The 22,416-nt window shown below is 55.2% G+C and overlaps 3 protein-coding genes across 3 annotated transcripts; 2 read left to right on the forward strand and 1 right to left on the reverse strand.

Moving 5' to 3' along the window:
* Positions 1-1,165: 1,165 nt before the first annotated feature.
* On the forward strand, positions 1,166-16,902 carry LRP88_07270 (uncharacterized protein; the record flags this gene model as incomplete). The annotated part of the gene is made up of 3 exons (XM_083243803.1): positions 1,166-1,172; positions 1,238-15,482; positions 15,540-16,902. 3 exons carry the CDS (start codon positions 1,166-1,168, stop codon positions 16,900-16,902), a joined length of 15,615 nt encoding a protein of 5,204 aa, XP_083101027.1.
* A 185-nt stretch (positions 16,903-17,087) lies between these two features.
* LRP88_07271 (histidine phosphatase superfamily) lies at positions 17,088-18,280 on the reverse strand (the record flags this gene model as incomplete). The annotated part of the gene is made up of 3 exons (XM_083243804.1): positions 17,088-17,804; positions 17,857-18,078; positions 18,128-18,280. The coding sequence occupies 3 exons, from the start codon at positions 18,278-18,280 to the stop codon at positions 17,088-17,090; spliced, it is 1,092 nt and encodes a 363-aa protein (XP_083101028.1).
* A 948-nt stretch (positions 18,281-19,228) lies between these two features.
* Positions 19,229-20,749, forward strand: LRP88_07272 (ethanolamine-phosphate cytidylyltransferase; the record flags this gene model as incomplete). The annotated part of the gene is made up of 4 exons (XM_083243805.1): positions 19,229-19,340; positions 19,389-19,506; positions 19,578-20,349; positions 20,402-20,749. 4 exons carry the CDS (start codon positions 19,229-19,231, stop codon positions 20,747-20,749), a joined length of 1,350 nt encoding a protein of 449 aa, XP_083101029.1.
* Between the last annotated feature and the right edge of the window lie 1,667 nt (positions 20,750-22,416).

Here is a 22,416-nt window from a genome sequence, read left to right on the forward strand (position 1 = left end):
TACTAGGCGATGTCATCCGTAGACGAAGGAGTTGGTGTTCGGAGTGGGCTATCCCCGCTAGTGTAACGTCAGACTATGTGGTGCTTTTATGTGCTCCAGGGAGTCATGGCCATGTCGAGACAACAAGTGAGACCTGTCCGCTAGCCCGGAGTGACAGGCCAAGCTGGTGGACTCGACTAGGCTTCCATGGCTGTTAATATTCCCGATATCCAGGGAAATAATTGGAGAAATATGTCCAGACCCCTGTGGCGTCTTCTTGTTTCCGCATCCAGAGCTGTATTTCCGCCATTGGACGATCTGCTGCTCCCCAGAAACTTGGCTTGTAGTGGCTATACATGATTGCCATGTCCGTCAGACCCTCGCCACATTATGCACATCATCTGCATAACTACATCACTGCCAACGTCTATGCAGAAGCACCCACGGGACCTTGCAGCCCCCTATCCGAAGCGTGCGTGCCGTCGTTGCCCTGTCACACATACATGCCGCGACATAGCGTTGTGCTGTCTGTTCCAGATCCCGTTACTCTATACTCTTTCATTTGCTGTGTGTACATTCATATGAACAAGGCACAAGTCGTCGCGTCAACGGGCAGCTCTCCCGCGCTCCCACATTCCAGCGCCAGAGTCTAGGCCAGCCGGGCCGCCTCTCCCCAACCTTGTGCCAAACGCTTTGGGGTTTAAATTGTCTCATTCCATGCAGGAACGTGGAAACAACACTTACAGAGAGGAAACGGCATCGATCCACAACGGGTACGTCCGCTTTGGCATGATGGCTTCCACCTTAGCAACCCAAATCCAGGTGCTTTTTGTGCACAATGGCTTTGTAGCCTCGGGTGAAGTTTCCGCATACTGTTCATCGTCGAGAACAGCTTCCCTCTCCCAGGCCTGGACGCTGCGGGCCCTGAGGTACCCGAGTCCGGATATGAGGCGGGTCGAGAAAGGATCGACAGGCTTTATAATTCTTTGGTGGTATCTCCTTCGTTCCTGAAGCCTCATATCGCTCCTTCACTACATTTTTGCGCGTTTAATATTCTATCCCTCCTTTTTGTGTGCACGTTGTGCATACGCCGCAGCAACAATGCGGTCCTCTTTGACGACGGTGCTACGGCACCTACTCTTCGCGACTCTCGCGGGCACATCCCGCGCTTTCCTTGGTGTTCAAGATGATAGGTTAGTTCTTGGTATTAACAATGAGTATTCAGGTGTTTGTTATACGTACGTATCTGTCTATCCAGTCCTTGCCGATATTCCCGACTACATCACCGTCACACGATCATACAAGGGCTCAGTCAAGACTCTACAAACCGTTCCTCCACAGGGCGATGAACCAGGTATTGTCATCGTCCAGGAGCCGGGCGGTGCTTCATCACCGGAGAACACAGTCATTTCAGCATCTGATGGGGGTTCTTACGTGATTACACTTCGCCCACATAAGGGATCAGTTCCGATTACATCGGCCATCACAAGGGTTATTCCACCAACGGATGGTAACCCTGGCGAGGTTATTATCGAAACCCCAGGCGATGGCGCTTACGAAACCCTTCAACCACTTACTCTCGAACCTCACGGCACATCTGGCTATGTCACAGTTCTCCAGCCACTTGCTAACGCGGAACTCTCATCCATTCAATGGATTACTCTCTCACCCAGTGGAGGACAACGTGGTTCAGTCATTATCCACGTCCCTTCCAACACACTCACTAGAGGCAAGCTCGAGCCTCTCACACTCGAGCCTGCTAAGATCGGTGGTTATGTCACCGTCATCGAGGCGCATGAAACAGTTTCAACAGTCATCCGCGTGACTATCGAACCGAGCGGCAAAAGTCCCGGTACGGTTCTTATTCAAACACCAGCTTTGGCTTCTCTCCAAGCTCTGGGACGCATCGAGGCCCAGACGATCACTCTACAACCTGAAGACGCGACTGGTTATGTCACTATTATCGAACCAGCTGAGGGAGACGTCACACCCACAGCTCCTATTCGAATTACTATTCCTCCGACTGGTACCAAGCTCGGCACTGTTTTGATTCAAACACCTCCTGGAGTTAACAACGCCGATCAGGGAGGACCAAAGGCTACTCTACCGCCAGGTGCCACGGTTCCACCAGGTGGCTCAGATTCTGATGGATCAGTATCTTATACTACCATCACAAGAGTTGTCACGGACCTCGATCTTGGTGATGGCAGTTCAGGCGATGGGTCTGGTAACGGTTCCAATGATGGATCGGACGACGACTCTAGCGACGACGGAAACGGCGATGCTGCAGCTGGAGGCGACAGCAACGACGATAACGGACCACGACAAACAGTCACGATTCCTCCCGAAAACGGCAACCCAGGAACCGTTCTCATTCTCAGGCCAGGACGCTCAGGCGATTCTGCCACTGGGCAAGACGGTCAAGACAGCGCCGTGGAAAGCTTGTCTGGAGATGCTCAGCAGTCTGACACCGCCAATGGAGATTCTGATGACGAAGATTCAGAGTCTGGGAGAATAGAATATAACGGCGAGGAAGATTCAGATGGTCAGTCTGGCGATTTAAATTATCCTGGTGCCAATGCAGGCGCCGATGGCTCAGACGGCGACAACGGCGATGGATCTTCTGGCTCTGGTTCAGGTTCCGGATCGAACTCTGGCAGCGGCTCTGGAAGCAATGATCCCGACGATCCCAACTTCCGCGATGGCCACGGCAAGCACAATGGAAACTACGACGACTCCGATGGCCAGAGGGGTGGCTCTTCAACTAATAACTCTGGAGGAAGCGGATCTGGAGATGGTAGCTCCAGTGATGGAGGTAGCCAGGGATCCGGAGGAAACGGAGGTTCTGGAGGCGACAATGGTCAAAACAACTCTGGAAATGGTCACTCCGGTAGCGGCAACCAGTCTGGCGGCGGCTCAGGGAATGGCGGAGACTCATCAAATAACTCGGATGGCTCCGGTTCTCCTTCGACTGAAGAGGTTGAGAGCAATGACTCCGGAGATGGCTCTTCAAGGGGCAACTCTGGAGGTAGCTCTGGGGATGGCGATGACTCCGGCTCCGGTTCTGGATCTGGGTCTGGCTCCAACTCCAACAATGGCAGTGGTTCCGGAGAGTCTGGGTCAGGGAACAGCAACAACAATGGTGGCTCTGGACAAGACAACTCTGGTGGCCAGTCTTCTGGAAACAGCAACTCTGGAGGTAGTGGATCTGGCTCCAACAATGGTGGCTCCGGCTCAGGGTCCAAAGACGATGACTCTGGAGATGGCACCAATGGAAACACGAGCGGGCCAGGGAACTCTGATAGTGGATCGGGATCAGGGAATAACAACTCCAGTTCTGGCTCAGGCAATAACAACTCTGGCTCTGGACAAGGAGGTAACTCCAACTCTGGGGGCAACGGATCTGGATCAAGTGGAAACAGGCCCTCCTCGACCTATGGTCACGACGGGCCAGGTGGCAAACACAACCCCGATGGACCTGAAGAAACCAACTCTGGTTCAGGATCTGGAGGGTCTGGCAGCAACAATGGAGGCAGCGGCTCCGGAAACAACGGGCCTGGGTCTGGGTCCGGGCCATCAGGAGGTAACAACTCTTCTGGTGGCAATGACTCAGGATCTGGATCAGGCAATAGCGGATCTGGAGGAGGTAACAACAACTCCGGAGGCAACAGTTCGGGGTCCAATAACAACGGAAGTGGCACCGGTGGAAACAATGGCGGCTCTTCCGGCGGCAGTGGATCTGGCAACGACTCTGGAGGAAATGGATCATCAGGTGGAAACGGATCTGGATCTGATAACAACGGCAATGGTTCTGGGTCAGGTTCATCTGGAAACAATGGGTCTGGTTCTGGCAACAATGGCTCCTCAGGTGGTGGCCAATCGGGAACCCCTCAGGGCGGAGACAACTCCAGCCCAGGCTCTTCAGGAGGCAGTGGGTCTGGATCCAACAACAGCGGCAGTGGCTCGCAAGGTGGATCGGGATCGGGCTCATCAGGGTCTGGATCTAGTGGAAACGGAAGCGGTTCCTCTGGTGGGAGTGGCTCTGGGTCCAATAATAACGGCAATGGATCCTCTGGGGGTGATGGCAATGGATCGGGATCAGGGTCCGGCAACAACGGCGCCTCCGTGGGTAACGGTAACACCTCTTCGGGAGGTTCTGGATCAGGGTCGGGAAACAATGGTTCTTCAGGTGGCAGTGGATCCGGATCAAACAATGGCAGCGACAACGGTGGTTCATCGGGAGGTAGTGGATCGGGATCCGGAAACAACGGCTCATCCGGAGGGAACGGCAATAATTCCGGAGGAAGCGGATCCGGATCCAACAACGGCAACGGCTCGGGATCTGGCAACAACGGATCTTCTGGTAACGGAGGAAACGGCAATAGCTCCTCTGGTGGCAACAATTCAGGATCGGCATCCAACGGCAGTGGAAGTGGTTCATCTGGAGGCAACGGCAACCAGTCCGGAGGCACCAACAACAATGGTGGCTCTGGCTCGGGGTCCTCCGGGGGTGATGGATCCGGATCCGGGTCTGGTAATGCATCGAGCTCGGTATCTGCATCTCCGAGCCCTGGCGGCAAGTTCAACCCCGATGACGATAATAGCTCTGGAGGTGCTGCCCCTACAACTCGAGTCCCCTCAAACAACGGGTCAGGCAACAATTCAGGCAACAATAATAACTCCGGTGGTCACAACTCTGGAAGCAACGGATCCGGAGGCAACTCATCCGGAGGCAACGGCAACTCGGGCAATAACAACTCCGGTGGAAACGGTAGCTCGAGCGGCGGCGACAACTCTGGAGGTGATGGAGACGGATCCTCGGGCGGTAATGGCAACTCAGGAGGTAACAACAATAATAACAACTCCGGAGGAAACGGAAACTCTGGAGGCAACTCCGGAGGTGACGACGATGGATCTTCTGGCGGAAATGGCTCAAACAACGGATCTGGGGGCAACAACAACAATTCTGGTGGTAACGGCAGCTCTGGTGGAAACTCTGGGGGCGACGGAGACGGAGACGGATCTTCTGGAGGTAATGGTTCTGGGGCCGGCTCTGGCAACGGCTCTTCAGCATCCAGGAGCTCGACTCGTGCCCCTAATGGTGGCGCTACACGACCCCAGCCTCATCTCCAGACTACAACTTCCCGCTACACCGTCACGTCAGGTGGTCAAGTTGTCACGCGTACTTCAGTCATCGTCGAGACAATTAGCGACTCGGGCGATGGAGCTGGTACATCCAGTCATCGTTCTGCGTCAGTTCGTGGAGGCACCTTATCATCGCATCACGGCTCAGCTTCCAGTCATTCCTCTAGGCCTCATACAGCTGCCTCTGTCGCTGGAACCCCAAGACCTTCTCAAGGTTCTAACGGCGGATCCGGTTCTGGTGGCGGCTCTGATGATGATGAAGAGTCTACTCCCGGCAACGGGCAGGCTCCTTCGGCCACCTTGACACCTGTGGAGCAGATCGTTCCTTCAGCTGTAACCACCGTTTCAGGCGGATCGGCTTCAACCAACTCGAGAGCTGGATCCAGTGTCAGTCAGCCATCCGCTGGAGGAAACAGCCAAGCCTCCAACTCTGCTGGAAACTCGGCCAATAATGGTGCTGCATCCAGTTCTGGTTCCCGAGCTGCTTCTAGCTCTGGATCTTCACCCAACACTGCAGCGTCTAACGGCAACAGCGGAGCCGGTGGTTCCAATTCCGCCTCAGCCGGCAATGGAGGAGCTGCTAATGGATCTAGCTTCTCATCTTCACTTCCGGCTAACACTAGATTTGCAAGTGGTTCTGCTGCCACTGCTTCAGGCCAAGGAAGTGATGGAGTTCAGGCATCGAGATCCGGGGCTGGATCTTCTGGTACAGGCACGCCTAATCAGAACAATGGTTCAGATGGCGACGATGACTCTGGCTCTGGAGGTGGATCCAATGCTTCGAACACCGCTGGATCGGCTGGCGGTCGATCTTCCGGCTCTCACTCCAGCTCGCATGGCTCGCACAGTTCTACTGTCTCGGGCGGAGTGGCTGGAGGTGCCGTGAGCTCAGGATCCGCAGGTGGCGCTTCAGCTACAGGTGGTTCCAACTCGGCTCACTACTCTGGTTCTGCCCATGGCTCTTCAAACACAGCACAGGGTGGCAGCCAGGCCTCCCCATCTGGTGGCTCCGGCCCTGATGATGGTTCGGGCGATGACGATGGAGCCCAGCAAGGAGGGAATGGCTCCAACGCCTCTTCCACTGGTGCAGCAGCACACTCAGGTTCGGCTCATCACTCTTCTGGACCTTCGCATACTGGTTCCGGCCATCAGTCAGGTTCTGTTGATGGAGCCAATGCTACTGGTGCTCCTCAAGGTGCTGGTGGATCAGCTCACAGCGCATCGGCCGGCCATGGCACCCACACTGGTGGCAACTCAGTGTCTCCCTCCAGCGGCCAAGGCCAACAGCCTGGAAATGATGACGAGGAGGAAGAGAACAATGACCCCGGCTCGGGTGGCTCTGGTTCTGCTCATGCTTCAGGAACTGGTGTTTATGGCTCTGCCCATAGCGCATCTCACACTGTTTCGGCTCACGTCAACAACGCGTCCGGAACACAGGCAGCAGGCGCTGGCGCTTCTGCGACTGGTGCTGGCGGCGACGGCGACGGCGACGAAGATGGTGGTGATGATGACGGCGAAGGTGGAAACCAAGCTTCTCACACAGGCTCAGGCTCTGCTCACTCAGCTCACGGGACTTCTGCTGGTGGTTCGGGAGACTCTCATGGGGCCTCTCATTCGGGCAGTTCAGGTGCTGCTCATGCTTCTGGCACAGGCACAGCTGGTGCTGGTGCTGGTGATGGAGATGGTGATGACGACTCTGGAGATGACGGCAGTTCTACAACTGCAACCAACGACGACACTGCTTTCCTCACGCCTGAGGTCCCGGTTCCGACTGGTGTTCCTTCGGATGATGGTGACGACGATAATTCAGGAGCTACCCAAACCGAGACAGATGATTCTGGTGCCGGATCCGTGACTGATGATGAGACTACTTTCATCACGCCCCAAGTTCCGGTACCCAGTGGATTCTTGACTAGCATTGATGGTGGTAACGACGATGATGCCTCCGCAACCCAGGATGATGGAGGCTCTGACGAGTCCGCTACCGACGACGCAGCTGCTGGAGGAACTGGCACTGGAGACGATGACGGATCTGCAAGCGAAACCGAAGACTCTGTGTCAACAGCAACTTCTTCTGGAGTTGGCTCTGATGACGAAGATGAAGATGACGATGATGCCAGTTCAGGCATTACAAGCTTCACTTCTGGAGCCGCAGCTACCGGAGCTCATCATGGCGCTACAACTATCCCGGCGACAAACGGTGGCAACGTCACCATTTACAGGCCTGGTTCTCGTCTCGCCTTCTACACCATCTATATCGCGCCTACTTCTACCGAGCCAGGTACTGTCGTCATTGAGACACCGACTATGGGTCCTCTGGCCAGCGGCGGTGCTTCTGCCTCGGACGGTGCGAAGCCCAACGTTACTATCTACAGCGGTGGATCAGGATCGGTTGCTCACACTTCCTTTATCCCCGCCACGGCAACTGATGAGGCTGGTACCGTTATTATCGTGACGCCTACTTCAGACCCTGACGATGAGATTGGTGAAGCTATCACCGGGTCGGCCAGCACAAGGCACCATGTCACCATCATTAGCGGCGGCCCAGGCTCTGTTGCTTATACAACCTACTACCCCCCGGCCAATTCGGATGAGCAGGGCACAGTTGTCATTGTAACCCCGACTGCAGACCCTGGTGACGGTGATGATGGCGCTACAGCTACGGATGATGATGATAATTCAGAAGCCACTGGAACCGACGGCTCTCCTGAAGACGGCAGGACTGGAAGCAACTCCTTCAGCATCAGGCCCAATGTTACTGTCTACAGCACTGGCACTGGATCTGTTGGTCACACGACTTACCTGCCAGCCACTGCCTCCAACGAGGCAGGCACAGTTATCATTGTGCGTCCAGCTGGCGATGCCACTGAGACCGACGATGGGGCAGGTAGTCCTACTGTGACCATCTACAGTGGAGGTCCAGGCGCGACAGGCCATACCACCTATGTCCCTCCCGCAGCCTCAGGCGAGGCCGGCACTCTCTATATCATTACGCCAACTTCGGGTCCTGAAGCTGAGACTGGTGATGGAGACGACATGCCGACAGCGACGGTTTACAGTGGTGGCACCGGCTCAACGGCTCATAGCACCTATGTCCGCGGTGTCTCGGGTGAAGCTGGAACCCTCTACATCGTCACTCCTACTGGCGGCTCTCACAGTCACACATCCGGGCATACTGATAGCCACACTGATCGGTCAACTGTCACTATTTACAGTGGCGGTTCTGGTTCAACTACTCGCACGACCTATGTTGCCCCAACTGGCACAGATGAAGACGGGACTCTCTATATCATCACTCCCACATCTGGTCCAGAAGCCGAGACCGGCGACGCAGATGATGAACCAACCGTCACTGTGTACAGCGGTGGCCCTGGTTCCAGTGGCCACACTACCTTTGTTCCCGGCGTATCGGGCGAACCGGGCACTCTTTACATCGTCACCCCCACTTCTGGTCCCGAAGCTGAGACCGATGGATACAATAGCCCTACCATCACTGTGTATAGTGGAGGCGCTGGCTCGAGCGGCTATACCACCTACGTTCCTGCAGCTGAGTCAGGGGAAGCTGGAACGCTCTATATTGTTACGCCAACTGCCGGTTCAGGCGAAACCGTCACCATACGCAGTGGCGGCCCCGGATCAACAGGTCATACGACTTATGTGCCCGGTGTCTCGGGCGAGCCAGGAACTCTTTATATCGTTACTCCAACATCTGACCCTGAAGCCGAGACCGGGGATGGAGACGACAGCCCGACTATCACCATCTACAGCGGCGGCGCAGGCTCAAGTGGCTATACTACCTACGTCCCGGCCGCTGAATCTGGCGAGCCCGGAACACTCTACATTGTCACGCCGACTGCTGGCACCCATGCTCACTCTGGTAGCAGCCATACCGGAACCCATACCGTCACTGTTCACAGTGGTGGCCCTGGAACAACTGGCCATACGACGTATGTGCCGGGCATTTCAGGCGAGCCAGGAACTCTTTACATCGTCACACCTACCTCTGGCTCCGAGGCTGAGACTGATGATGGAGATGATGACGCCCCTACAGTCACCGTCTACAGTGGTGGCTCAGGCTCAAGTGGCTACACCACCTATGTTCCAGGCATCAATGATGAGCCAGGAACTGTCTACATCGTCACTCCAACTGGTGATGCCGAGACCGACTCTGATGGTCAGCCCACTGTTACTATCTTCAGCGGCGGCCCCGGGTCGACTGGACACACCACTTATGTGGCAGGAGTCTCAGGCCAACCTGGCACACTTTACATCGTCACTCCCACTGCAGGCACAACTGCAGATGATAATGAAGATTCCGAAACTCAGACTGGCAGGCCTACCGTGACTATCTACAGTGGTGGCCCTGGCTCTACAGCGCACTCCACTTACGTATCGGGCATTTTGGGTGAGCCTGGTACTCTTTACATAGTCACACCTACCGCTGGCGCCACTGGGACAGATATCGATGATGCCAATGAGACTGACGGTCCTACTGTTACTATCTACAGCGGTGGGTCTGGCGCAACTGCGCACTCAACCTTCGTCCCGGGAGTTTCAGGACAACCCGGCACTCTCTATATCGTCACGCCTACTTCTGGTGTCACTGAGACCGACGATGCAGGCGAGGTCAGCCCAACGGGAGCTGGTAATGTTACTATCTTCGCTGGTGGGCCTGATTCAACCAGGTATACCAACTATATCCCCCCGACTGCTCCTGGAGAACCAGGAACTCTGGTCATCATCACCCCCACTGCTAGCGCGTCTGCTACCGATGATGACTCAGGAAACCCAACTGTCACCGTGTACAGTGGCGGCCCTGGTTCAACAGCACACTCGACCTATGTTGCAGGCGAGGATGGTGAACCGGGCACTCTATATATCATCACGCCTACTTCCGGTGCTGTCGAAACCGATGGAGATTCTGGAATTCCTACCGTCACCGTCTTCAGTGGAGGCCCAGGTTCTACTGGACATACTACATACGTGCCAGGCATCTCTAATCAGCCCGGAACACTATACATTGTCACTCCCACGGGTGCATCTGCCACAGATGATGAGGACTCGGATGTTCCTACGGTTACTATCTATAGCGGCGGACCCGGCTCAACAGCGCACAGCACCTACGTTCCAGGTGAGGACGATGAGCCAGGCACCCTCTATATCATCACTCCTACCTCTCATCCGTCAGCCACAGATGACGATGACTCAGGGTCTCCCACCATTACCGTGTACAGCGGAGGTCCAGGCTCAACGGCGCATTCCACGTATGTTGCTGGAGCTTCTGGCCAGCCAGGAACCCTTTATGTGGTCACACCCACTTCTGGAGCCTCTGCTACGGATGATGAAGACTCTGGCAGCCCTACAGTCACCGTCTTCAGTGGCGGGCCAGGCTCAGTCGGGCACACTACATATGTGGCTGGCGTTTCAGGGCAACCTGGAACACTCTTCATCGTTACCCCTACATCCGGTCCCTCTACTACAGATGACGACGATTCCGAAACCGTCACCGTGGTTAGCGGGGGTTCAGGCTCATCTGGACACACTACCTATGTCCCAGGCATCTCTGGTCAACCCGGGACTCTGTTCATCGTCACTCCGACTTCCGGCGCCTCTGAGACGGACGACGACGATGGCTCCGGAAGTTCCACTGTCACTGTCTTCAGTGGTGGGCCGGGCACAGTTGGGCACACCACCTACGTGCCTGGCGAAAACAATGAGCCTGGAACCCTTTTCATTGTCACACCCACATTTGGCCCCTCTGCAACGGATGATGATGATGATTCCGGAAGCCCAACCGTCACTGTTTTCAGTGGAGGTCCAGGCTCGACAGCTCATAGCACGTATGTTCGAGGTGAATCCGGGGAACCTGGAACTCTTTACATCGTCACACCGACTACTGGCTCTCACGCTCACACTTCTGGGCATCATGGAGTTGATGAGACTGTTACCACCTACAGTGGAGGTCCTGGATCAACTTCGCACACCACTTATCTTTCTCCAGCGGCTTCAGGCGAGCCAGGTACTCTTGTCATCGTTACCCCCACCTCCGGCGCTACTGCTGGTGTTGAAGATGAAGATGATGAAGTGACTGGAACCCATACTGGAACTCACACCGAACACCACACTGGAGGCCAGACCGTTACGGTTTACACTGGTGGCTCTGGGTCATCTGCTCACTCGACCTACGTCCCTCCAGCCGAGTCTGGCGAGCCCGGAACTCTCATCATTGTGACACCCACATCCGGCTCTCACACTTCTCATCATGCCACGGAGGCGGGTAGCCATACTGCAAGGCACACCGTTACTGTTCACAGTGGCGGCCCCGGCTCTTCAGCACATACTACCTATGTTCCAGGTGAAGATGGTGAGCCAGGAACCCTTTACATTGTCACTCCAACCTCAGGTCCCGAAGCTTCTGAGGATGTCGACGACTCGGTATCGGCAACTCACACAGGAGCCCACAATATCACCATCTTTACCGAGGGACCTGGCTCGACTACACACACGACATACATCCCACCGACATCGGGCGAGCCCGGCAAGGTGGTCATTGTCACGCCCGCATCCAACCCTCAATCTGAGAGCTCTGACGCCGACGACGACAGTCAGCCAACTGTCACGGTCTACACTGGCGGCTCAGGCTTAGTGGCCCACACAACCTACGTCCCCGGTGACTCAGGTGAGCCTGGAACCGTCTTCATCGTCACGTCTACCAGAGGCCCTGCCGCTACCATTTACAACGGTGGTCCCGGCTCAGTTGCACACACTACTTACGTCCCAGGCGAGGATAATGAACCAGGAACTCTCTACATCGTCACTCCCACTTCAGACCCGGGTCGTGCTACTGCCACAGTTTACACCGGCGGACCGGGCTCAACTGCCCATATTACCTACGTGGCAGGAGAAGATGGCGAACCTGGAACTGTCTTTATTGTCACACCTACCACAGGCGCGGGCAGGGCAACGGCTACCGTTTACAGCGGTGGGCCAGGGTCTACCGCCCATACCACATATGTACCAGGAGAGGATGACGAGCCAGGCACTCTCTACATCGTCACACCAACCGGTGCTTCTCGAAGCCCCGCCACTACGGTCTATAGTGGCGGATCGGGATCAACTGCACACACCACATATGTCCCAGGAGAGGATGATGAGCCGGGAACCTTGTATATCGTCACACCCACTGGCACATCACAAGTTCCTGCCGCTACCGTGTATAGCGGTGGTTCAGGCTCAATCGCACACACGACGTACATTCCCGGCGAAGACGACGAGCCAGGGACTCTCTACATCTTTACACCTACTGGTTCTTCACGAAGCCCTGCTGCTACTGTATACAGTGGTGGCTCAGGGTCAACGGCGCATACCACGTATGTTCCAGGAGAAGACGATGAGCCCGGAACCTTGTATATCGTCACTCCCACCGGCGCTCCTGGCAGCCCCACAGTTACTATATACAGCGGAGGCCCAGGCTCAACTGCGCATACTACCTACGTTCCTGGAGAAGATGATGAGCCAGGAACCCTCTATATCGTTACGCCAACTTCAGGCCCAGAAGCTGAGACTTCTGATCACCACACAGGCTCTGCCCACCACACCGTCACCGTCTTCAGCGGAGGCCCTGCTTCAACTTCACACACCACGTATGTCCCAGGGGCCTCTGGTGAGCCTGGTACTCTTTTCATCGTGACTCCTACCGCAGGCAACCCTACCGTTACTGTCTATACTGGGGATCCTGCCTCCACTGCCCACAGTACGTATGTCGCTGGCGAAGATGGCGAGCCCGGCACACTTTACATCGTTACGCCTACTTCAAGTCCTGAAGCCGAGACCACTGGCGATGACAGTCCCACTGTCACCGTCTTTAGCGGAGGACCTGGCTCGGTTGGGCACACCACGTACGTCCCTGGTGCTTCTGGTGAACCCGGCACTCTCTACATCGTCACTCCAACCGGGGGCGATTCAGACGGCCAAACCGCTACTGTCTACAGTGGTGGACCTGGCACGGCTGCCCACACCACATACGTGCCTGGAGTTGACGGCGAGGTCGGCACCGTCTTTATCGTTACGCCAACGGCAAGTGTTTCGGGACGTCATACTGTCACTATCCACAGTGGTGGGCCTGCTTCTACACCACACACTACATATGTGCCAGGTGAAGATGATGAGCCCGGTACTTTATACATAATCACACCCACTGGAAGCTCTTCAGGACGCCAAACCGTTACTATTCACAGCGGTGGCTCTGGCTATGTCGCGCATACCACTTATGTTCCAGGCGAAGACGATGAACCAGGCACTCTGTACATTGTTACGCCTACTGGAACCTCCTCAGGACGTCAAACTGTCACTGTTCATAGCGGCGGGCCTGGTTCTGAGGCATACACTACGTACGTGCCAGGTGAAGACGATGAACCCGGAACCCTCTACATCGTTACCCCCACTGGAAGCCATTCAGGAACTGGCACCTCGACAGGAAGCCATACTGTCACTGTCCACAGTGGCGGACCTGGTACTGTGGCATACACAACCTACGTTCCGGGTGAATTTGATGAGCCCGGGACTCTGTTCATTGTCACGCCAACTGCAAGCTCCTCGGGTCGCCATACTGTCACAGTCCATAGTGGTGGCCCTGGAACCGCTGCACATACTACCTATGTTCCCGGTGAGGATGACGATCCAGGCACTCTTTACATCGTCACACCTACAGGAGGTGCTTCAGACAGCCCTACCGTCACGGTGTATAGTGGTGGGCCAGGTACAGTTGGACACACTACATACGTGACAGGCGACTCAGGAGAGCCTGGAACCGTTTTCATTGTCACTCCGACCAGAGGTAACGATGAGAGCCCTACTGTCACCGTCTTCAGTGGAGGGGCAGGCTCTACCACTCATTCTACATATGTCACAGGAGCCTCGGGCGAGCCTGGAACACTCTACATCGTCACCCCTACCTCAAACCCCGACGCTGAGACTTCTGATGGTCTCGATGATGAGCCGACTGGTAGCCCAAACGTTACCATCTTTACGGGTGGTCCTGGATCGGTTGCTCATACGACTTACATCCCTGGTGAAGACGACGAGCCTGGAACTGTTATTATCGTCACACCAACCTCGGGTCCTGAGGCTGACACCTCTGACCTCGATGATGGCATCACCTCTGATAGACCTACCGTGACTGTCTTCAGCGGTGGCTCAGGCACAGCTGGCTACACTAGCTACGTCCCCGGTGAATCTAATGATCCAGGAACCGTCTTCATCGTCACACCACAAGGAGAGCCTCATTCTTCTTCAGCCGGGGCGCATCATGGCACCACGATGGCACCCTCTTCTGCTGGCGGCAACGTTACCATCTACAGAGCTGGAACTCGCTCAACTTCACATACCGTTTACGAACCCGCTACTGGGTCCAACGAACCGGGAACCGTCATCATCGAGACACCAACGGTGCCTGTCACCAATTCAGCTGGTGAGACCATATCTCCCGAGATTGCAAACTCGACCATCATCCGTGGTGGCCCTCACTCAACGACACATACAATCTTCATTCCGGCGACGGCTTCCAACGAACCTGGAACCGTCATCATTGAGACGCCCACCGTTCACATCACTGATGGACTTGCTGAGACCACGACTGACTCTCCTTCTGGCATCGCTAATGTGACTGTTGTCCGAGGCGGCACTCTCTCAACCACTCATACCGTCTATATCCCCCCGACTGCCTCAAATGAGCCCGGCACTGTTATCATCGAGTTGCCAGTTGTTGGCATCACCGATCCTCCCAGCGAGCCCACTTGGACACCCTCAGACGACGATGTCACCATCATCAGAGATGGTTCATTGACAACTACACACACCATCTACATCCCTCCAGTTTCAGGCCAGCCAGGAACAGTCATCATTGAGACTCCTACTGCCGTGCTTGCTACCAACTCTGCTGGTGAAACGACGCTGGTGGATACTCCAGGCCACAACGTCACGGTCTTCAGAGCTGGTACTCGCTCAACCTCGCACACCATCTATGACCCCCCAACTGCGGATGGTGAGCATGGCACTGTCATCATTGAGACTCCCACTGGAGATCATCACACTGGAGCATCAGTCACCAGTCACTCTGGGGATCAGACCTCTCTCACACCTCAGGCTGGTGCCTCGTCTACAGGCCTATCTTCGGAGACCGGCGCCAGCGATGGACATTCAGGCAGTGCCACATCCCATACTGGAGATGATTCTCATACATCTCGCACCTCTTCACATGGAACTTCACAATCAGGAGATGCTTCGAGCACATCCGGTATCCTTGTCGATGTCGAGAACCTCTCCAGGAGTTCATCGTCCGGCGCCGACTCAGGACCCGGGTCCTCCAGCCATTCATATTCTGCATCTTCCTCCGCTGGCTCGTCAACTACTTCTAGTGGAAGCTCCGGAGCATCCACCAGCTCCTCTGCCGCTCAGCCAACATCTAGCCACGCTTCAGACTCTTCGCATGCCAGTAGCTCCTCTACGGTTGTCAGCACGAGCAGTGTCTCAACAAGCTCAGCTCAGGCCAGCACCACTTCCAGTAGTGCCTCGACAAGCTCGCAAGAGAGCACATCGTCCGCCAGCTCAGCGACCAGCAGTAGCTCAGCCGCAGCTTCAACCTCTAGTAGCTCTGCTCTCGGTTCAACATCTAGCAGCTCCGTCGCAAGCACCTCTTCCAGTGCCGCGACAAGCTCGTCAAGCAGCGCCGCTGCTTCCACCTCTAGCAGCTCCGTTGCAACCTCTAGCAGCTCAATCTCAACCTTGAGTAGCGCCACAAGCACTTCAGTTAGCAGTAGTTCGTCGAGCAGCTCCTCCAGCTCATCCACCAGGCCCTCTTCGACTACGAGCTCTAGCTTGTCAAGCACCAGCAGCACAAGCATCTCAACCACGGCACCGCCAACTACTACAAGCAGAAGTTCCACGTCCACCACGTCCACCACATCCACTACTTCATCCGTCAAGCTCATGCCCACTTTTGACTGCGACAAGATGGGTTACGCCCTCGACGGCCGCCAACTCGTCATGGTTAATTTCGCCAATGGAGCAAGAAGCTCGGTTGGTTACATCGGCACGGACGGCGGGTTCATCAACGCCATCGGCTTCAACAAGCTCGACAATTACATCTACGCCGTCATCACCGATCCGCTCCTCGACATCCTTCTCGGTAGTCTACTTGGCGGCCAGCCTGGTTCCTGGCTCATGCGTGTCGCAAAGAACGGAAATTGGGATGTGCTCCCGTATCGTATCGACAGCACGAGCATCACCCTGGGTGACATCGACGATGTCGGCCGCTTCTGGGTCTCCGAGGGAGGTAGAAAGTATTTCCAAATCGACGTCAATCCCGCATCTGCAACTTTTGGCAGCACCATCACATCTGGTCTATCGAACATGGGCATCTTGTCTGGCGTGGGCGACTGGGCGTTTGTACCGGGAAGCGGAAACTACCTCTACTCGGTGCAGTTCTCGCTCCTCTTCACCGGCATTCTTTCCACCAATGTCATTAAGTTCAATCTCGATACGATGAAATGGGAGCTCCACAAATCATGGGGTATACTCAGCGTTCTAGGCGGCGGTCTTATCTGGGATATTGTATGGGGAACTTCCGACGGCATGCTGTACGCTCAAGAGACTGTTCTTGGAACCACCTGGAGGTTCAACATCCGCAGCCCCAACACCAATCCAGTTGCTCTGCCCAAGGGTGGAACTCTCCTGGCGTTGACAGGAGACGGTGCCAGGTGTATTGGGGCAGCGTCATAAGAGAAGGGAGAAAGCATTGGGAGCGGCAAGATTGTCACAGAAGCCGCGGGGACATTCGGCATTTTCTGCCAAGATTTCTTATGTACTCAAGTCAAGCGATCCGTACTGTTTCTTATGTACCCAAGTCAGCACTCGCTATATAATCAAGATCTATTTCCTTTTTCCATCAACATTACTGTCCCCATCTAGCTGGTGGCCTTTGCAGGCGTAGAAGCCAAGGTGGCAGTGCTGGAGCAGACACAACCCTGTCCCCCGATACTCGTCACTGGGGGGGCGTTGCATGTGGCCTCAGTGGTCCAAGAGACGTAGGTCGAGGTAGGCTCCTCGTAGACAACTTCAGCCTTGACAAGGACGGGAATGATTTGACCGGTAGCCAGACGGAAAGGCTGGTGGTTGAGGGCCTGAAGAAGCTTGGTGATCTCGCCAGAGTGGCTGGAAATGCTGATCCAAACGGCATTATCACTGGTAAAGATATCGTCGAGAACCTCCTTACTGCGAGCCAGCTGATGCTCACCAGTCTCGCCCGTCTTTCCAGTCCAAAGCTTGTCCTTCTCAGAGAAGCCCTTCTCGAACTTGATCTTGGGGGTCAAGGTCTTGATGTAGCTCTTGCTGGAGCGGTGGTCACAGGTGCGGATGCTAACACCCTCGCGAAGCCACTCCTTGACAATGGGCTCAAAACGGTTGGACTTGGGGAGCTTCAGACCCTTGAAGGTCTCGTGGGCAGTAATGACGCAGCGGGCCAGAGGAGAGGTGTAGTACGACTCGAAGTAGGGCATACCCTCATGCTCGAATCGGGTCTTGAAGTAAGCATTGGCCTTGTAGGCTTCGCTGAGGCCTGCGGGGGTAAGAAGGGGATCTTCCCAGACGGCAGTGCCATTGCCCGACTGCTCGCCCCAGTAACACTATACCCAGTCAGCGTGAGTACCCAGTGATAATTACAGGAAGATGACTTACGTTCCAGGCAGGAGTGCCATAGAAGCTCTCAGCGGCGTTGTGCCAACCCTCACCGTGACGCCCCATGACAAGGACCTTATAACGGACCCTGTCACGGCTGGCATTGCGGTTGAGGTGCTTGACATACTGAGCGAAACGCTCCCACTGAGTCTTGTAACCCTTGCGAGGGTTCTTAGGGTCAGTGGGATAAGTGCGGTTCAAGAGGCCAAAGTTCCATTGAGCCTAAAAGCCGTCAGTATGTCACTCAGACCATGAACGAGGGGATACACACGTAGTCAAACGTCTTGGGGTCGGTGGCCGGGTCATCCTGCATGAAGAATTCCGGGACAGCCGTGTACTTGATCTCCTTGTTCTTGGCAAAGTGCCAGTCGGCCAGAGTAGCAGGCGTCAGGGCCAGGAGGGTGGAAACGATGGACAGCTTCATTTTGAGGGCTCAGTTGAAACGAGATGTGGTCCTGAGTAGCAGAGACTGAAGAGCAAGATCGTCGTTGAGGTGCTGACGTTGGACTTAAGTATTTCCAACCCCATCGGGATCATCTTCCCAAGGTGTCATCGCGTCCTTGATCCATGCCCCTCATGTTCCTTAACCTCGTGGCCGGCGCCGTTAATGTTTACCCCCGGAGCATCTTGGCCCGAAGACGTTCCATCCGAAGCAAGAAGCGGAGCCAATCGATCGGCAACGTGGCGGGCAAGGGCCGGGCAAAGTGGAGATGGTCCAGGGTCTTGAGCTCCGGCGCAGATGTCAACTCTGGGGCTTCGGTGAGAGAAGACAGCGAAGACGACGGAGGTGGTACTCGGAGGCTACGACAGAAATCGACATCATGGCCGGGGCGGAAGAGACTTGGACTGAGAGGTCGTTGGTGGATTTGTTGAATTGGGATATGGCGTACGTATGTCTCAAGCTCGTGTTGGCTGATGGTGGGGCTGTCATGAAAGCATGTGATAGAAGGATTTGAGCGATTCAACGCGATTGTTTGCTACCAGATTGTCCATTTCTGCGTCTCAAATGAATCTAGCATATAAAGCAATCCATATATAACGAAAACACCAAACTAAACAAACAAGCACCGTTGAATGTGCATGAATCGACAGCAAAATAGCTTGGGAAGCTCTTCAAGTGGCAGACGCACCAGCCAGGCACCAACCAATCAGACACCAACCTCCCCACATCCCGAAATTGTTAGTCCCGCCCAAGCTCCCCAAGCTCTCGCCCCAACGGCTACGTACCTTGTCCTTCTTGGAATCACACCTCCAAAGGGGACGGACCCTTTCTCATCACCGCCTCCCCTTTTCATCTTCCCTTTCTTCGAGTCTCACCCCACGTGAAACCTGCACAGTTTCCCTATCAGCTCTCTACAGTCTTTAGATCGTCATGGCCTCCACTGACCCCACCAACGATGAACTTCACCTTGAGGGTGACCCTGCGCCTGAGCTGCTTGAGGGTCGTATCTGGGTCGATGGCTGCTTTGACTTTTTCCACCACGGTAGGTCCTATCTACAGTCGCGTTATGGGCTTTAGCTGACATGAATAGGCCATGCTGGTGCCATCGTCCAGGCTCGTCAGCTCGGCACTGAGCTTTACGCTGGCGTCCACTCGGATGAGGCCATCCTCGCCAATAAGGGTCCCACTGTCATGACCCTCGAAGAACGGTGATTTTTACATGTTCTATCGGTCTGTCGAGCGGCAGACTCATCACTCAACGTCTACTAACTCGCCATAGTCTCGCTGCCACAGACGCCTGTCGATGGGTAACGCGCTCTGTTGGCCATGCGCCTTACGTCACCTCACTCCCCTACATCAGTCACTACGGCTGCAAGTATGTCGTCCACGGCGACGACATCACCTCTGACAGCGATGGCAACGACTGCTACCGTTTCGTCAAGGAGGCGGGTCGGTTCAAGGTTGTTAAGCGCTCTCCTGGCATCTCCACCACCGACCTCGTCGGTCGCATGCTGCTGTGCACCAGGACGCATTTCATCAAGTCTCTGGAGAAGAAGCTCGCTGGTGAAGAGGGCAACGGCACCGAAGAGGAACGTATCGCTGAAGGAAAGGCCATGCTGGAGCGCATGCAGCTCTACGCCACTGACGAATCGGGCAAGGCCCCCGGCGTGGACGTCTGGCAATGGAAGGCTTCCAGGGAAGCCAAGGCCGAGGACGGTGAGGAGGAGAAGGGTGTCTTCAGCCAGTTGATCGAGGGGCCCGGTCCCAAACCCGGCCAGCGCGTCGTTTACGTCGATGGCGGATACGACCTCTTCTCCAGCGGCCACATCGAGTTTCTCCGAAAGGTGCTTCTCCAGGAGGAGGAGCTCGCGCAAGAGGAGGGCTGGTACTCTGAGCAGGCCGTCAATGAGCGCAAGGGCAAGGGTGAGGACTATCCTCCTGCCTACGTCGTTGTGGGTGTTCATGATGACGAGGTCATCAACCAGTGGAAGGGAGTCAACTATCCCATCATGAACATTTTCGAGCGCGGTCTCTGCGTTCTCCAGTGCAAGGTCAGTTGAAGTTCTCTTACCACGTAGAATTACACATCCTGACAACTCCCAGTACATCAACGCCGTCGTCTTTGGCGCCCCGTTTACGCCCACGGAGAGCTATCTCTGCTCATTACCGCGCGGCCTCCCAGACGCCGTGTACCACGGTCCCACGGCCTTCATTCCTCTCACCTACGACCCCTACACGGCGCCCAAAGCCATGGGCATCTACCGCGAAGTCGGCGACCACACATTCGCTCACGTCAACGCCGGCGAGATTGTCCAACGCATCATGAAGAGCCGCGACATGTACGAAGCGCGACAGAGGGCCAAGGGCATGAAGGCCGAAGTCGAGGCGGCGGCACGGGAGCGTGAGATTCTCGAGGAGGAGCAGCGTCAGAAGGAGGCCGAGAGGGCGTGATGGTGTGTAGTGGCGGGAACGTGGCGGTCTGGCGGTCTGGGCATGGCTTGTCTCGAGATGGAGGACAAGGGTGTGGTGACGATGGAATAAAATCGGTCTTCAACAGGCCCCCGGTAAGGCTAAGAGACAGGAAAGTAATCAGTTAACCATAATACCTAGAAAACAAGTTAGTAAATACAAACACCTTTTGCATAGGTAATTTAGCCGGCGACACCTTCATCATGACAACTCACGATAAGAACATGGATCATGTCTGCCATGCAACCCAACCCCTCCTCAGAGAAAGCCGAGTACGTACTCGTTAGTAGCACGGCTCTAGTCGGCAGCCCCGATCGTCGATAAGCCCGCTGCAGGTTCATGTAATGTGACCCGGGCTTGTCCCATTGTCTTCCCCTTGCTGCGGCTCACCAATGACCTCATCATAACCGACGCGCGGGGGGCCGTAGTGGGAAAAAATGGCAATTGGCGGTTAGACGCGGTGGGCGCCGCCAATTCCGCCCCCGTGATATCTACGACTTTTGAACAAAGAATGTTTTAATGCCGAGAGGGGGGTGACACACTAAACAACAACAATATGCAAAATACACAATCAGATTCCATGATTAGGAAGGTCAGACCAAGACCCCCATATCAGAAATGATAAGCCAGGATTAAGAAGCAGGTGACCGTCTCGCGAGAAACACGCAATCCGGGTCATTTTCACCCTATGCTTGTCAGTTGTTCGTTATCAGTTCCTGTGGAGTTTTTGCAGCAAGCGCCCTGTCGGTGGGGACGCGCCCATGGAAGGGTAGAATTGACAATTGCCTTTTTCTTGCTTTTTGTTTCCGCACCCTTTCACCAAGAGCCGAACCGACCTCGGTCATGGAATCCCTGTAGAAATCGAGATGGACGTGGGTGACATTGTAACCATTGCTGGGTAAGGTGAGACAGAAAGAAGTCTTCAATGGGAAAGAATTTTCCATGCCATGGCTTTCAATCTTCTATGGCACGTAGATCGCCCCTTTGAGTAGAAACTTCTGTCAAACTCCAAGCCAATGACTCTCAGAAAAAGTCCGGAAACATAATTCATTCGCCCCTCCGAACGAACAATCTAACCCCATCCCAACAAGGCGGCTCTCTCACCACACCCTCCCACTCGGGGACCCACGTTGGCCCGGAGGGTGGTACATGGGCAGCCGCGCAACGCGGTATGCAGGCGATAGGTACCACCTCATCATGGCCACTCCCGTGTTATCGAGAAGAAAAAAACACTACGCCGGAGCCGAGAGCGGTGCGGGCAGAGACGGGCTATCCGGGCTGGCGGGGACGGACTTTTTTTTGCAACAGGTCACCTGGCCCCCTTCTCGGCGCTCCCTCTAACGTTAGTCAAGGGTTTTTGGTGGAGAGCGAAGACAATAGAGTCACAGTCATGAGTCCAGGGGAGCAAACGCCCCCTCTATAAAGTTTGCCTCTACAGTCCCCATTTTGACTCTGCTTCTTTTCTTCTTTCTTGCTTCTTCAGACTCATCTGTTGCTTTGATTGTTAATAGTGCGTGTTGCTTGACGTGCTTGTTGTAGCTCCCACCTCCTCTTTGTTGCTGTAAACTTGAGTCACATCAACATCATCTCTTCTTCACCCCAACAACACCTCGACTCAACCCAATTGCACCCAATTGACCATCATCAAC

This window comes from Fusarium phalaenopsidis (assembly GCF_050370095.1).
Source record: "Fusarium phalaenopsidis strain FUZ10S chromosome Unknown contig_32298, whole genome shotgun sequence".
NCBI classification, from domain to species: Eukaryota; Fungi; Ascomycota; class Sordariomycetes; order Hypocreales; family Nectriaceae; genus Fusarium; species Fusarium phalaenopsidis.